Here is a 16,561-nt window from a genome sequence, read left to right on the forward strand (position 1 = left end):
CCATGAAGGGAAAGCAAATGTTGTTGCAGATGCCTTGAGTAGGAAATCAAGTCATGGTGTGAATGCTTTAATCGTGCCTGACGAGTTATGTGAAGATATGAAGCGTTTGAATTTAGAGGTTGTGAGCTATGGTGAAGTAGAAGCAAGGTTAAGTGCTCTTTCACTTGGGAGTTCATTGTTGGATGAAATTAAAGAGAGTTAGAAAGGTGATGAAGGAATCCAATTGATTAAGGAGAAAATGAGCCAAGGGAAGAATGTAGATTTCAAGATCCATGATGATGGAAGTTTGAGTTACAAAGAAAGATGGTGCATACCAGAAAAGTGTGAGGATTTAAAGAGAAAAATCATGGAAGAAAGCCACAATACTCCATATTCTGTACACCCGGGAGGAGACAAGTTGTACAAGGACTTGAAAGAGTTGTATTGGTGGCCAAATATGAAAAGAGAAGTAGCTGAGTTTGTGAGTAAATGCTTGACTTGTCAAAGGGTCAAGGTTTATCACAAGAGACCTATGGGCAAGGTTCAACCTTTGGAGATTCCATGTTGGAAATAGGATTCGATATCCATGGATTTTGTCACAGGATTGTCTGGAACCAAAAGTGGCAATGACACTATTTGGGTGATTGTAGATCGACTTACAAAGTCTGCGATATTATTCCAATAAAGGAAACTTGGAAGAAGAAACAATTGGCAAAGGTCTATGTGAAGAATGTAGTTCGATTACACGGAGTGCCTAAGGACATCATCTCCGATCGAGATTCAAGGTTCTTGTCCAAATTTTGGCAAAAGGTTCAAGCCAACTTGGGAACAACACTGAAAATGAGTACTGCGTCCCACCCAGCAACGGATGGACAGACTGAAAGGACCAATCAAACCATGGAGGATACGCTAAGGGCGTGTGCCTTGGATTTTCAAGGTACTTGGGAGGATCAATTGGATTTAATTGAGTTTTCTTACAATAATAGCTACCATGCTAGCATTGGCATGGCACCTTTCGAAGCATTATATAGTCGAAAGTGTAGAAGTCCTGTATGTTGGAATGACTATAGCGAGAATCTTGTTTTAGGAACAGAGTATATTGAGGAAATGGTGAACAAAGTAAAGTTGATTCGTTCAAAAATCCAGGCTGCACAAGATAGGCAGAAAAGTTATGCCGATTTGAAAAGGCGAGATGATGAGTTCAATGTGGGTGATAAGGTCTTTTTGAAAGTCTCACCTACAAAAGGAGTGATGAGATTTGGAAAGAAGGGCAAATTGAGTGCCAAGTATGTAGGTCCTTATGAAATTTTGGAACGTGTAGGCAAAGTTGCTTACAAATTAGCATTACCTATGGAATTTGAGAAAATGCATGATGTGTTTCATATCTCTCAATTGAAAAAGTATGTTCCTAATTCTAAGCACGTGCTACAACCTGAATCGATTCAGTTGGATGAGACTTTAACTTACGAGGAAAAGCCTGTAAAAATTTTGGATCATAAGGTGCGTAGTATGCGCAATAAGGATGTGAAAATTGTTAAAGTTCTTTAGTCAAACCAAGAGTATGAGGAGGCTACTTGGGAGGCCGAGGATGATATGAGAAAGAGATATCTTGAGTTATTTAATGAGGTGAGTTACGAGGGCGTAACTCTTGTTCTTTAAGGGGGGTAGAATGCGTGTAATTTCGCGCTTTTTGCCTTATTTTATGCTATTTTGTGGCGTTTTTATGCTTTTCATAGCTATTTTATTGTTTACGTATCAAGTGAAGTGCGTAAATTGGGATGGTGATAAGATATTAGTGTCAATATTATGACACAACTGGAATTCCAGCAAGATAATTTTGAAAATTTTGAAATGGCTTTATGCAAAAGTTTCACAATTTAAGGGATTTTGTGCTAAGTTTCGGGACGAAACTTCTTTTAAGAGGGGTAGATTGTAATCCCCCGTATTTTTAAATATTTTATAAATGAAAATTTATTTTATTTATAATATTTATTTGTATTTTTCCGGATTTTATTTTAAAAAGTTTCAAATTTTTAATTTGGGTCGAAAATTATTTTAGTACAAATTATTTTATGAGCTTTCATTCTACAATCTATGCCATACAAACAAAGCCTAGTCCATTGCATTTACCTAATTGGCCCATTAATTTTATGAGGCCCAATACTCCTACTTACCCTACAACTCTCTCCCCTATAAATACCCCATACATCCCCAAAATTTTCCCCTCATAAAAGGTTAGTCTTATTTTCTCCTTTGTTTTATTAATTTGTGTAATTATAATTATTGATTTATGGGTTTTGATTTTATTGTTGAAATTAATTTAATTAGTATCAAATTGTATTTTGATGATTAAACTTTATAATTTCAGATTTTATAAATGTCATAGTTTTCAGATTTTGTAAATTTTATAACCTAGGGTTTTTAATTATTGAAAATCACGATTTTAGGGTTTTTATGAACAATTGATTTAGGGCTTTTATAGCAATGATGTTTGAAATTTTGGTGATTATAACTACTGATTAGTTTAACTTAATCCCAGAATATTTTGAACACGTAAATTCGTGTTTTAATTCTTAGATTTCCATTCGTTAATATTAATCCCGTTTTAATCCCGATTAGGTTCTAAACTCATCCGATTTTGATAAAAAAAAAAAAAAAAAAAAAAAGTAGTGTTTTCCATGTGGAGCACCACCCTCTCGTGGCCAAATTCAGCCTCTAAATATGATTTTCGGGTAGTTTTTGATTTTTAACGAAGTTTTTTTTTATGCTTTAAATTTTATCCTTGAGTTTTAAAGGGTTTCTGATTAGTTTAAAATTCTGGAATTTTATTTAAAGTAGTATAATTGTGATTTTAATGAAAGGGTGTGATTACCCATTAAAAAGGAGTTTAATTAGGGGTTTTTAAATAATTTTCAGATTTTTTTAACTAGTCTAAAGTAAATTTAAGTTGCTGGAAATTTGGTTGAGTATTAATTTATTGTTATTGGTTGTTTTCTAGGAAGTGATTATTCCCTAGGAGACTTTTAAGTGATTAAAAGTGGCACAAAGGATTGTTTATACGAGGTACGTACATGTCTACTTCGTTGTAAGTAGTATCATGTTTAGGTACCAAAAAGAAAGAACTTAGTTTCATGTTTAGAGAACACTTGGATGGAAATTGTTTGGTTATACATTTTATTAATTCATGTGCTTATGTTTATGAGACATGTTTTGGTGAATTGATTATGTTGGAATGGAATTATGGATGCAAGCATGTTGAATTATATTGGATTAATTGTTTGTATGGAATATTGATACTAGCATTTTTTTTTATTGGATTGGTTTATCCACCACATTTGGATTATTGAAGGATTGGAATTGAATGATTTAAGTGGAATAAATTTATTAATTATTTCACAAGGTTATTATTATTTTATTTATTACTCAAGCATGACTTGTTAGTATGTTGAGTAAAAGTGGATCAAACCGAAATGGCTAGGTGGGTTGACTATGTTCAACAATTTTGGAAAATTTGGAAGTTTAAAGGAATTAAAGGTCAATTTGTGATGTGATCACCATTGTCCTAAATAAGATTAAAAGTGAATTGATGTATGATTGTTATGTATGGTCTACTTGAATGAGTCGGCTATTAATTAAAATTGTAATCACGTAAAGTGAAACAAGGATGAGCAATAAAACTCTGGAAAGTGTGCACTTCTAGAGTATTGACAATTATGGGTTGGGGTACACGGTGGTAGCCCGTGGCTTTCCGAGGCTTGTTTGATCAACATGTCATCTTCTCTTTTGGTATTTACATTTTTATTTTATAATGAAAGTTAGATGGGATCCTAGACTAACTTTGTGAGAATGGAGTCGCGCCCATTCTTGCATTGCGCTAAGCTTTTATTTTAAATGGTCATTTGGGACCAAAATGATTTGGTGGGTTGGACAATCTAGTCTATTGCTTACTCCAAATTAAATTAATCAAACAAAATATAAAGAGTCAAGTGTTTGGAATTGGTTACTAAGTATGATGAGTCAATTGAATTGTTTAAGTGTGGAGTCTTGATTAATGAATTCGTTTTGTATGTTTATTTACTTTAATTAATTGAGCATGTTAGGTTTTGTACGTTGTAGCTTTTATGTACTCAGCTTTTCTGATTGTGTGCTTTTGTGTGTGTTTTCTTTTGGTCATCGCCTTCGCCTTTCAATGACCCTGTGATGATCCAATTATTACACTTGTATTATTGGGGAGCAGTATTGCACAGGTTAGCTTGATGATGTGAGGTTCGGGGATTTGACATACGCATTGTCAAGGGATTGGTGTGATTGAGAGTATTCGTTCTTTGTGTTGAACTTATCTATATTTTACTATTTCAATTATGTTTTGAGATTTTAAATATTAATTTGGTTTAATAAGGACCTATATGGTTCCAATTTGTAAGCTTTGACTTATTGGTTTTCTAAATTATATTATTTTAAGATTTAAGTTGGATTTCCGCTGCAATACTTTGATAAAGCCTTAACGTTTTAACACGTGGCGGTAACATGCCAATGGTTTTCCTCTATTTTTATTTAAAGTAATTGGTTTAGAAAAAGGAGAATTATTGGGGTGTTGCAAAGTGGTATCTGGGAGCTTTAACCTAAAAAAAGGGTTATTTTGATAAAGCCTTAATGTTTTAACCTAAAAAAAACGGGTTAGGATTGAGATTTTCGACCCGAAAACTTAAATGGGTCAACACGAACCTGAACCAGAAATTAAATGTGTTAGGTTAAGGTTGAAAATCTCAACCTGAAAACGACCCACTTAACCCGAAAAAAAATTCAGGTCAATATCAGGTCAAGTCAACCCGAACCAGACCTGATAACCCGAAATAATTTAAGTAAGTAAAAAAAAATAAAAATAAAAATAAAAGAAAGTGGAAAAAACGTTCTCAATGTCTAATAGCCTAGCCCAATTCACAAAAGAGGCTTCCATATCTATACTATATTTTAAAACAGGAACTTTTACAAGTCATACAATGTGCCAAGTGGCATTTCCCCCTAATTTCTCTACTATCCATTTGTAGTTACATATTTTTTTTAACTACTTTAAAGGAAACATTTTCATTCATGCCTTTTCATCATTTGTATGGAGTGTTTAAAATTTATGACTAAATGATGTTATTGTTTTATAAAAATTGAATATTTGTTGGTCTTCGATTTTTTTTGGTGTTTTATAATATTACTTGTAATACTCCGTATTTTGAGTATTTTATAAAGTATTTAAGTATTTATAAAATATATTTTTAAGGGTTCAAGTATTTTAATTAAATATTTTAAAGGGTTAAAGTATTTTAATTATAAGGTTTTATAAAAGTAAAATATATTTTGGGCCAAATATTTACTAATTATTGGGACTTGTTTTAAATATCGTATGTAAACTAGTCCTACATGCTCTTATTGGAATAACTCATTTCATTTAAATAAGTCCAACCCTTTATTTGAACCCTTGTGGGTCAAATATTTTATAACTCAAGCCCATTTATTTATTGAGCCCAAACTTAAACCCTACTCTCTACTCTATAATTACCTCTTAAAACCCCAAAATTTTCCCACACAAAAGGAGACTTAAAAATCAGATTTTGAGATGTAAGTAACTTTTCCCTTTTTTCTTATTTCTTTGATTTCTCTTTTATTTCTTTCTTCCTTTCTTTTTCTTATTCTTCTTTTTTTTTTTTCCTTCTATTTGGTTACCTGCTTGTGCGTGGGATTTCAATGGCCACGACTTGCACCCACCTCATGCCACACGAGGCCACGTCATCTCCGGCGACCACCCACCTTACGCCTGGCCGACGCCCAGCCCCGGCCACCACCCCTCGGTGATTCTCTCTCTCTCTCTCCTCTTTTATCTTGTTTTAATTATTATTCCTATACTTTATATTTTGGGTATTGAATTTATTTGTTTAAACATGATTAATATATTTTGTAATTGTGTTTTAATGATTAAATATTGTAAATTTTAGATTATAAAGTGTTTAATTTTCAGATTTTATAAAGTATTAAAAGTTAGGGTTTTAATTATTAAAGTGTTGATTTTTAGGGCTCTAACTTAAAATTTATTTGGGGGTTTTATATACCCATTGATTGGAAGTGTTAATAAAGCTTAAAGATTGTACCTTTATGGAGTTTTATCGAGTTTTCATTAAGAATAAATTGCTGGAATTTTATTATAAAGTGCTACTTTTGTGTTTTAATAAAAAGGGGTTGATTACCCATAAATAGAGAAGGTTTTATTTGGTTTTAATATAATTTTCAGATTTATTTGAAGTGTGCTGGAATTTTCATATAAACACTACAATTATGTTTTTACTTTGTGGTTTTAATTACCCACTTAAAGAAAGAGTTTTAAAGGTTTTTAACCAAAATTTCAGCTTGTTAGAGAGGTTTTAATATGTTTAAAAGTTGCTGGAAATTTGTGTAATCAAGGGATTAATTGAGTTTATCTATTTGGTATTGTAGGAGATTTGATTCGGGAAGTGTTATAGTGTAATTGGCTATTTTAAGAGCTTATTTGAGGTACGTACGCGTACTCGAAAATTTATTAAGCGTGTAGAATCATGTTAGGATTTATTTAAGTGATTCCAAGTTAGTGTCGTGTTAGGAATTGGTTGAAATGGTTGAATTGAAATGAGATTGGTGATATGAATTGGATTGATTGAATTGAGAACGGTTTTGATGTATTTGTGAAGCATGATTGGTTGAAATAAATTAGTTATTGGATTGGTGATTGGAAATAGTTAATTTGGCATGTTGTATATAAACCACACTTTTATTATTGACATGATAATGAGCTTGTTTAATTAAACTAAATGTTTAATTTGGTTTGAAAGATTGAAAAGGATTTTCGTTATGGTTCATATAATTTTATTGATGCTATAAGCATGAGGAATGAGCTATTTAAGTGTCTTTGTACACGAGGAATAAATTATATTTTGGTGCCTTAGTGCACTTAAGGTGTTTTTAACACCAAGGGATAGAAATTTTGGCGTATTATGCGTTTAAGGTGTCTTTGACACCGAGGTAAATTTAAAAAGGGTTCAACTTTAAATATTATGTGGTTACTAATTATTTAAGAATTAAATTGGTATGTTTAATTGTTTCAATAATTATTATTATTGATTGCGTTATGGTTTGAGAGTCATCACCAAGTCTAATAATATGTAAATAACGTAAAGTGGAAGAGATTACGCACCAAAACTCTTGGAACGTATATACCTTGAGTATGAACACATGGGGGGGAGTTATGGGGTTTTATATTTAACCATAACTTCTACTGGGAGTACAGGACGCTTTATATTCCTTTTTATTATTATGCGCAGCAATTCCGCCACTTACGAGTGGTTCGTTATACTGGCACGGTTAGCTCCCGTGTTAGTACCCCTTTATTGGGGCAGGTTGGGAGAGGGGAACCCGTTCGATGCGTAATCAAGCTCAATAAATAAATTAGTTATTTATTGAGGGTTATGTTTAATGTTGTATGCTTGTAAACAGGTGCAACAAGGTAAGTTGTGTGATGATAGGGTGAAAGCATGTTAGTGTGTTTTATTTACGCTTATGTACTTAGTATTGCTGATTGTGTGTTTGTGTGTTTGTTGGCCTTATCTTTACCTTGGCCCTATGATGACCCAGTTTTAATGGAGAGTGTGGAAACAAGTAGAGAAAAGCTTTTTAGGTGATGAAGCATATTCATGATGGGCATGAGTGAAGAGCGAATCATGCTAGTTTCCATAAGTTTATGATGTGTTTATTGCTTTAATTATTTCATCATATTATGCTTGTGAGACTAACGTAAAGGTTTCTAAGTCTTATTTGGTTTTAATAAGGGCCTACAATGGTTTCAAAGTGTAGGTTGTTTTCGTTTGACTTTACTTTTGTTTGGTTGACTTTTAAGTTGACTTATTTTGAATGGTTTTAAAGATAGTCTTCCGTTGTGTGTCTTTGATAATTGCCTTAGCCGTTTTCACGATGGCGGTAATATCTTAGATTTTCCTATTTTGAGTTTTAAAAAGAGCAAAACAAGTATTTTAAAGGAAAGGAATTTCTAGGGTATTATATTAATTTTGCTAGAATTTGAAATAAATCGGCGAAATAAAATTTTATTTATTTTCAGAGTTTTTTTTTTTTTTTTTTTTTTTTTTTTTTGCTTGATGTAATTTGTACGAGTATTATTTATGTTACATATGATATAATGTATTTTTTTCCTGTTAAGAATATATTGCATTACATTTACATAAATAGTATTACATTTTAATTTACTAAAACCGAGCAATTTGTATTCACAAATGTTATTTTTTTTTTTTAAAAAAAATTTTAATTTAAAAAAAAAAGTCTAAATACATATATCTAGATAAAAAGATGATTTCTTGCATCGCACGGGTTAAATACTAGTATATTTTCAAAACCATAAAACCCTCTTCTTTTCCCTTAGTTTAGCCGTTTTACACCCTTCTCTGATTCTCTCTCTTAAATTTTCTGTCTCCTCAAAAACTCTAATTTCCATTCGCCATTGTTGAATCCAAGTACTCCACCATTGTTGAATTCGAGTTTTTCAGCTATCTTCACACTCTCATATGGTATTTTACTATTTTTTCATGCTTCCTGTTGATAATTTATGAATTTTTGTGAATAATTTTTGTTATTTTACAAGTATACGAATTATTTTTGCTAACTTATGAATTTATGCGAATTGATCTTGCTAGTTTATGTAATTTTGTTGTTTATTTTTGCTAATTTATGAATTTATGCGAATTAATCTTACTAGTTTATGAAACTGTTAATTTCCCGATTTATGAATTATTTTACAAGTATACGAATTATTCTTGCTAATTTATGAATTAATGCGAATTGATCTTACTAGTTTATGTATTTTTGTTGTTTATTTATGTTAATTTATGAATTTATGCGAATTTTTGTTGTTGTCTTAATCCCTATTTTGAATCTGTATGATTATTTTGCTGATTTGAAGTTTCAAGGATCCTTTACTATTTTTGCTAAGTGTTCATTGATGGTAACTTGTTCTTTTTTTGTGTGTGTTTTGTAGACTCTATAGATCTTCAGTTGGAAATGCTTTGTGAATCAATTATGAATAGGGCTGTTCATCGGTCCAAGACCGGACCGGACTAGACCAACCCGGATTGGACCGAAGACCGAAAATTAGAATTTTAAGAACCGAAGACTAGACCGATTAAGCTAGGACCGAACCTGGACTGCTTTGGAACGATTTTAAAAAAAAATGTAAAAAGAATACTAAAATTTTAATAAAAGTTATAGAAAACACGAAAAAAGTAAAGGAAAAACTATATTTTAACGTCATTTTTACGTCTTTTTTTGTATGTTTAGTACAAAAAACTTATAAAGTCAAAGTTTTCTAAGTTTATTAAGGATAATTTTAACCATTATTCAAGGTTTTACGCATATTTTTAATAAAAAAAATCGATCCGGTCCAAGACCGGTTTTTATAGGGTTTTAGACCGGACCAGACCGAAGACCAGAAAAATGAATTTCAAGACCCGAAGATCGGACCGATTAATTCGATTCGGTCCGGGTTCGATCCGAGGTGATCCGGTCCATTTTTTCGGTCCGGACCGATTTATGAACACCCCTAATTATGAAGCTTGAGGTGGAGAACAAGAATGATACGCCCCATACATCACCCGATCTTGATCCAATTGATGAAATCCCTATTGCATCCTCCAATTGAATAGTTGAACTTGTGTTTTAAAACTTGGTTTGTAATTTGTTAGGTACACTCTTGGTTTGTAATTGATAATTAGGTACCATAGTTAAACTATGCGTTTTATTTTGGACTATTTGTTAGGATTGAAGCACTAAATTTCTGAACCTTTGCTCTTGTTTGTTTGAAAATTTGAGGGTCTGAAAAATGTAGGTGCTTTGAAACTTTGAAAAATTAGGTTGTTCATTTGTTCAGGTCATTTCAGGTCATTTTAAGGTTAATTTCAGGTTAACATAACCTTATTTAACCCAAATAAAAATTCAGGTCAAATAAGGTCATTTTCAGGTTGACCCAAACCTGAAAAAATCAGGTTTAGATTGAGGTTTTCAACCCAAAATGTTAAATGGATCAGGATCAACCCGACCCAATCCGATTACCAGCCCTAAATGGAAAGTTACACATGAAACCCGAAATCAAAATGATAAAGCTTAAATCTTTAGCAAACTTACTCTTAAGCACTTAGTGGTTTTCACGCTTAAAACTCTCACTTTACTTTGAAGGACTTCTCCTTATTTATAGTAGATGTCTTCTCAACAAATTAAAGTAGGTTTTTAGAAAATGATAAGTCAAAGATAAATCCAGAATTTCAACCTTATCATATTAAACCGAAATTAAGAAAACTTAATTTCATTTTCAAGAAAACCTTTTCTCAGTCAAATTCGTTTTTACAAATAAAACCAAGTAAAACAAATTTTAAAAAGATAAATCAATTAAATACTTTTTCATAAACTCAAGATAATCTTTCACAAATTAATTAGCTTGCCAAGCTTTATCTGATTTCTAATAAGTCTCATGCATATCAACTAATCATATATTTACATCAACCTAAATAACAAACTTATCTTTAATACAACCTAAGTTATGAAGTTCATTCTTTTCGGTTGATATCTCGAGCTCTGCACTAGTTCTTGATTGTTGAGGCCACGTTCTAGCATTACATTGGAACCCACAGAACAAGTCATTACAACCTGTTGATCTTCTCCAACATTACACTGCAACTTGCTTCTGTTAGGAAGCCCTTGACATGTTCCTGTTAGGGAACACCTTGTAGTTCCATCTAGCTCTGTTCACAGAACTTCTTTCTAGAACTCTTCCTCTGGTCTTACTTGTCATCCTTAGTTTTCTTTAATTCCTCTGTTCTAGACGTCACTTCAGCTTCCAGAGTTTACTTATCCTGCAAACATCAAAACACTAAAAAAATCTTGTTAGATAGAAGTTTGCTCAACCTTCAACATCATCATCAAAACCTCATAAGGGTCAACATACTCCCTCCGTCCCAAAATACATGGGACATTGGACTTTTTTCACTATTCATGTATTAGTTTTGACTATAATTTTTTTTACTAACATAATAAAAACATTATTTATCATAAAATATGTTTTTAGATAGGTATTAATATAAAGTTTCATAATATAATTTTAAAATAATTTTCATTAATATTTAATCATCATATAATCATATCATATCATATATAACTAATATATAAAGCTAAACTTTTAGCTCAGCTATGAGACAGCAACACTTATCGTTTTAACTTTTCGCCAAGTGTCGCGCCATGTAGGCAACAATTAATTATTACTATGACATGTATATGTATATGTATATGTAGGATAAAATTGTTGGCTAGATTTAAATAGATTTTGTAAGAAAACAAAATAGTTTAGAGTTTTATTTTCAATAAAATTTTGATAGTGGTGTAGGATAAATGGTTGGTTTAGAATTTATTATCAATATAATTCAATATTTCACATATATATATATATATATATATATATATATATATATATATATATATATATATATATATATATATATAATAGTTATAATGAGAACCAAGGCTAAAATAAGAACTAGGAACTAATCTAGGCCCTTAGATCATGTTAATCGGACGACTCACATGATTCCCGTGTCATTAATGGCATTTTTGTAATATTTTAACTTTATAAAGTAGTTTCCAGTTTCATTTCTCAAATGTAAATGAAATTTAGTAGAAGTAAATGAAATCAGCCTTAAAGTAAATGAAATTGCCTTAAAAGTTAAAAAAACTGAAAAAGTTTGAAAACACAAAATTACAAGAATGCTATTAATAAGAGCGGGTGCAATGTGAGCCATTGGATGGAGTGCGATTAATGGCTAAGATTAGTTCCTAGTTCCTATTATTCACCTTAGTTATATATATATATATATATATATATATATATATATATATCTAGTTCTCATTATAACCTAGTCACACACACATATATAGAACTAGCTCTATAATAGGAACTAGGAACTCATCACAACCGTCAGATTAAAAGGAAATAAACGATCTAGATTATTTAATATTTAGAATTCTGAATCATGCGATTAGCTCTACACTCTCTCTCTCTCTCTCTCCTCCGATCAATATCTCTCCTCCATTGATGCTACTGCTTTGAGTTCTCCAGTAGAGCAGTTTTCGAGCTTTCTCTTCTCCATTAAAGCAACTTTCGTGCTCTTTGTACTCCATTGAAGCAATAAGATATTTTTTTCTTTTCTTTTTTTTAAATCAACGAGTTTCAATAACATTATCTATATGTGGTTTTTCGTGACTTTTGTTATTAGTAGGGTCAATTTAGGGTTCTTAATAGTGTAATTTCGGATTACCTACTAATTGTGGCTATGTTGTCCAAGGTGTTGTATGTTTTGATGATAAATTTTTAAATGCACACTAACTGTTTGACAAAATGCCTCAATGAATTCTATTATGTAATCAATATCAAATGTAGAAAGAAACCAAGTAAAAGTAAATTGAATTCTATTATTTTAATTATGATCTATATATATATATATATATATATACATATATATATATATATATATATACATATATATATATATGAGCAATCAAAATCAGAGGGAGTGTAGAATCAGAGGTGTGAATGCTAGTGTGGTCATGAATCAGGTATGCATGCAAAGCTTTAGTTGTTCGCTCTTGTTTTGTGAGTCTGATATATATCTTTTGTGAGTCTGCAACAATTTTCAGGAGTTGTTCAATAAATATTTTCAATCCTACTTTGAATTAAAAGCAAGACCGTTTTGTCCTGAAAGTTTCTAAGTTCTAACATGTGCTGAGAAATTATGGTTGAATTGGATCATTAGGCAGCTATAACTAATGGAACACAGTGTTCATTATTTTTTACCTGGATAACTAAATTTCTTTTTAAAGTAAACTAGATATCCTTAAAAGTAAACTAAATTGCTCCCAAAGTAGATAATTTATTTTTGCTGGAAGGTTAGCAATTGCCAACTAGAGTTCAGGTGGCATTTTGTGTAAGAGCCAGGTGATGGGGCTTTCAGCACAATTTATTGTGCTGTCAAAGTTGCATAGTGCACAATGGAACCTCTTTCCTTTCCCCATGCTTTTGCAAGAATTACATTGCAATTGCATATAGTCTGACTCGGTATAATATCAGGGGATGTGGGTGGATGAAGTGCTCAGTGATCTCTGTTTTAAGATTATCTGGAGATGTTTTTCTCTCTAATTCTCTTTCCCTCTCTCTCTTCTCCTTGATTTCTATGTATTTTAGTTTCATTTGACTCCTATCCTCTCCTCTTACCCCACACAATATTTTTTTCCCCTTCAGTTTTGCTCTAGATCGATTGTTGAACTGTTATGCATAAATACAGTATATAGAAAGAGGTGCTTAGTCAAACATTATATCATAAAATAATTCAAGTGAAGAGTGAGCTTTGAATTTATATATGTATCGAAGTAATAACATGATAACTCTGTATCTTGCTCTAAAAGATGATCCTACATAAAAATACAGAAGATGAGTAAGATTGAATAAGGTAATTCCTGCATCAGTTATCTCTAAATTAAAATTAAATTTAATCTAATCGAAAGTAAATAAAAAAGACTTTAAAATAAACCTATTAGCTCAAATGGTAGAGCACTATGCGGATGCATAGAGGTGTAGGTTCGATTCCTACATAGGTTATCTCTAAAAGTAAATACTAGATACTCTAAAGTAATACAAAACATCTCAAAAGTAAATCAAATTAGTTCTAAGGTATACAAACAAAAAAGGTTGTTTTTTTTTTATGATCTTTGTAACATGAGGTTAACTCGATCCTATAGTGGACACACCTGCTCTCATTACTGTCGCTCAATTTGATAGATTAATGATGAAGGAAAAATTACACTAAAGTAAAAAAAAATATCTCAAAAGTAAATAGAAAATCAGTAAAAGTAAATTAATATATCTCTAAAGAAGGTGTATACTCTGTAAAATATGGTTATTGGCTTGCAAAATTGGGTCATCAAGATCAGTTTGCTAATGGTATAAATGGTGGGGAGGAGAACCTTTGGTGTGGGATTTGGTTGCTACGAGGTTCACCAAACCTGAGACACTTCTTATGGAGGGCCTATAAAGGCAGCCTGGCAGTCAAAGAAACTTAGAAAGGCTTTAAAAGCGTCATATAGTAGGGGATGCGATCTGCCCAATTCGTGGTGCTAGCTCTGATACAATAATTCATGCCATTTTTGAGTGTAAGGTGGCAGCTCCTATATGGAAGCATCACCCTCTAGCTATTGTGATTGCTGATGCACCCTCTGCCTCTTTTACAGCAAGATGTGTTAGGCTTGCTTCGAAATTAAGCTCTGGTGAGTTAAGGACAGCAACTACTTTGATGGGGCGGCATGGACATGTAGAAATAAGGCGTATTTTGATATCACGAATCCTGATGTTGTTGCCTTGGCTGCGGGTTATGTAAATAAAAGATGGTGGAGGAGTACTTAATCTATGCGCAGAGAGTATTTAGTGATGCACCTAGTGCAACTGCATAGCCGACTATAAACATGTGGAAATGCCCTCCTGTTGGGTATGTAAAGGTGAATACAGATGCTCATTTTGTGAGTAGAATTTATGCAGGGCTGGAGTGGTTTTGAGGGACTCAAATGGTGCAGTTTTGGTTTGTGCAAAGAGGCGAGTTTGGTATGTACTTAGTCTAGGAGAAAATCTTGTTAGAAATCAAATTACAGTAAATTATGTCAAAAGTAAATAGTAATTACTCTAAAGTAAATTTTAAAATACTAAAGAGTTTCTCAAAATATCATTAAAGTAAGTACATAATTTCAATTTTAGAGTAGTTCATATTTACTCAAATGTAAATTAGAAAAACTCAAAAGTATATAGAAATAATAATTACATTACAATGGTTTGAGGCGTTAGAAGAACCTACGTGGGATTCGAACCCACATCTTTGGTGCACTTGCACAATGCTCTATCTATTGAGCTAGTAGGCTATTATAGAGTAAGAATAATTAGTTGACACAATCGATCATTTTTATTTTATATATATTGAAAAATCACAAAAGTAAATAAAAAATACTCAAAAGTAAATAAGGAAAGCTTAATTACTATCCTAATATATATGTAGAAAGGACCATGTCCACAATGAGAAGGGACATGTTGAAAAAGCAGATAAAATAAAAAATTGAAAATAGTGAAAAGCAGGGCAGCAGTTGCAGCAGCAGCCTTGGCAGGGAAAAAGTAGCAGCTGCAGTAGCAAGCCATGGCAGGGCAGCAACTGCAACAACAGGCCATGTCGGGGCAGCAACTGTAGCAGCAGCCTTGAAAGGGCAGCAGCTGTAGCAGCAACCTTGGCAGGGCCTGCAAGGCAGCAACAGCAGCCTTGCATTAGTAGAGCAGCAGCTGCAGGCTTGGCAGGGCCTCCAGGGCAGCAGCTACAGCCTTGGCAGGGCCTGCAGGGAAGTATCAGAAGCTGCAGTCTTGGCAAGGCCTGCGTGGCAGCAGCTGTAGCACTCAGCCCCAAAAATTTTCTGGCTGATCTTCACATGTTCAATTTTGAAAAATCAACCTGATCATGATGATGTAATTAACATCAAGTGATGAGGCATTGCAACATTAATGGGCGAGCCATCATCATAACTAGCAGACGCAGAAGACACACTCTCTTCTAAGGAATTTTTATAGTAATTTATTATAAATAAATCAAAGTAAATCAATATATCTCAAAGTAAATCAATATATCTTTAAAGTAAATAACATAAAATAAAATGTAAATTAAAATATCTCTAAAGTATATAAGCAATCAATGGTGTGAAACGATAAATGAGTATGGTTTCTGTGGCAATGAAATACGTAGGAAATAATATAATCTCAAGAGTAAATAATAAAACTAAAAAGTAAATATGAAGTATAAAAAAAAAACACTTAAGAAGTATATGAGGGTGAAGTAAAGGTTGTCAAATTAAAAGTAAATAGAACAATACAAAAAGTAAATAAATTTCTAGGTAGAAAATTAACTAAATACAAAAATGGTATAATATCCCTGATATCCCTATAAATTGAACAAGTTCTACCCTTGCACAAGTTGGGGCCAGGACAACTAAGCTAGGTAGAAAATTTCCCATCCATGGTTAGGGTGTCACTAGGTCGGGATAAGTAAAGAAAAACATCTCAAAAGTAAATTAAAAATCTTAAAGTAAACAAAAACATGCATCAAAGGAACTCTCATGTATAGATCAACCATTGTCCGCAAAGGCCAACAACATTGTTTAAGCCAACCAAAAATTCTGCCTACATTGCAACCACTAGCAAGGGCAGTTTCCAACTACATCAAAAAATGAGGAATTGAAAAGGGTGCCTCAGATGCAAGTTCAGCGGCAAAGTTATTATAAAAAGCATGAAACAGAATACTAGTGAAGGCACAATCAAAATCAAGACCAAGACCAAGACCAAGACCAAGACCAAGCCCAATAGATAAGCATGGAAAGCAAAATCTGATAAATCAAGCCTTTACTTCTGCCCAATTGCACATCAAGACCAATAGAAGAG

At 32.3% G+C, this 16,561-nt stretch overlaps 1 protein-coding gene across 1 annotated transcript; it reads left to right on the plus strand.

Moving 5' to 3' along the window:
• The first annotated feature begins 238 nt into the window (after positions 1–238).
• On the plus strand, positions 239–15,585 carry LOC145583845 (uncharacterized). The gene is made up of 5 exons (XM_081640808.1): positions 239–456; positions 630–1,479; positions 1,528–1,605; positions 14,256–14,364; positions 15,218–15,585. Exons 1-5 carry the CDS (start codon positions 239–241, stop codon positions 15,583–15,585), a joined length of 1,623 nt encoding a protein of 540 aa, XP_081496934.1.
• The last annotated feature ends 976 nt before the right edge of the window (positions 15,586–16,561 follow it).

Source organism: Chenopodium album, chromosome 16, assembly GCF_948465745.1.
Source record: "Chenopodium album chromosome 16, dcCheAlbu1.1, whole genome shotgun sequence".
Classification (NCBI taxonomy): domain Eukaryota; kingdom Viridiplantae; phylum Streptophyta; class Magnoliopsida; order Caryophyllales; family Amaranthaceae; genus Chenopodium; species Chenopodium album.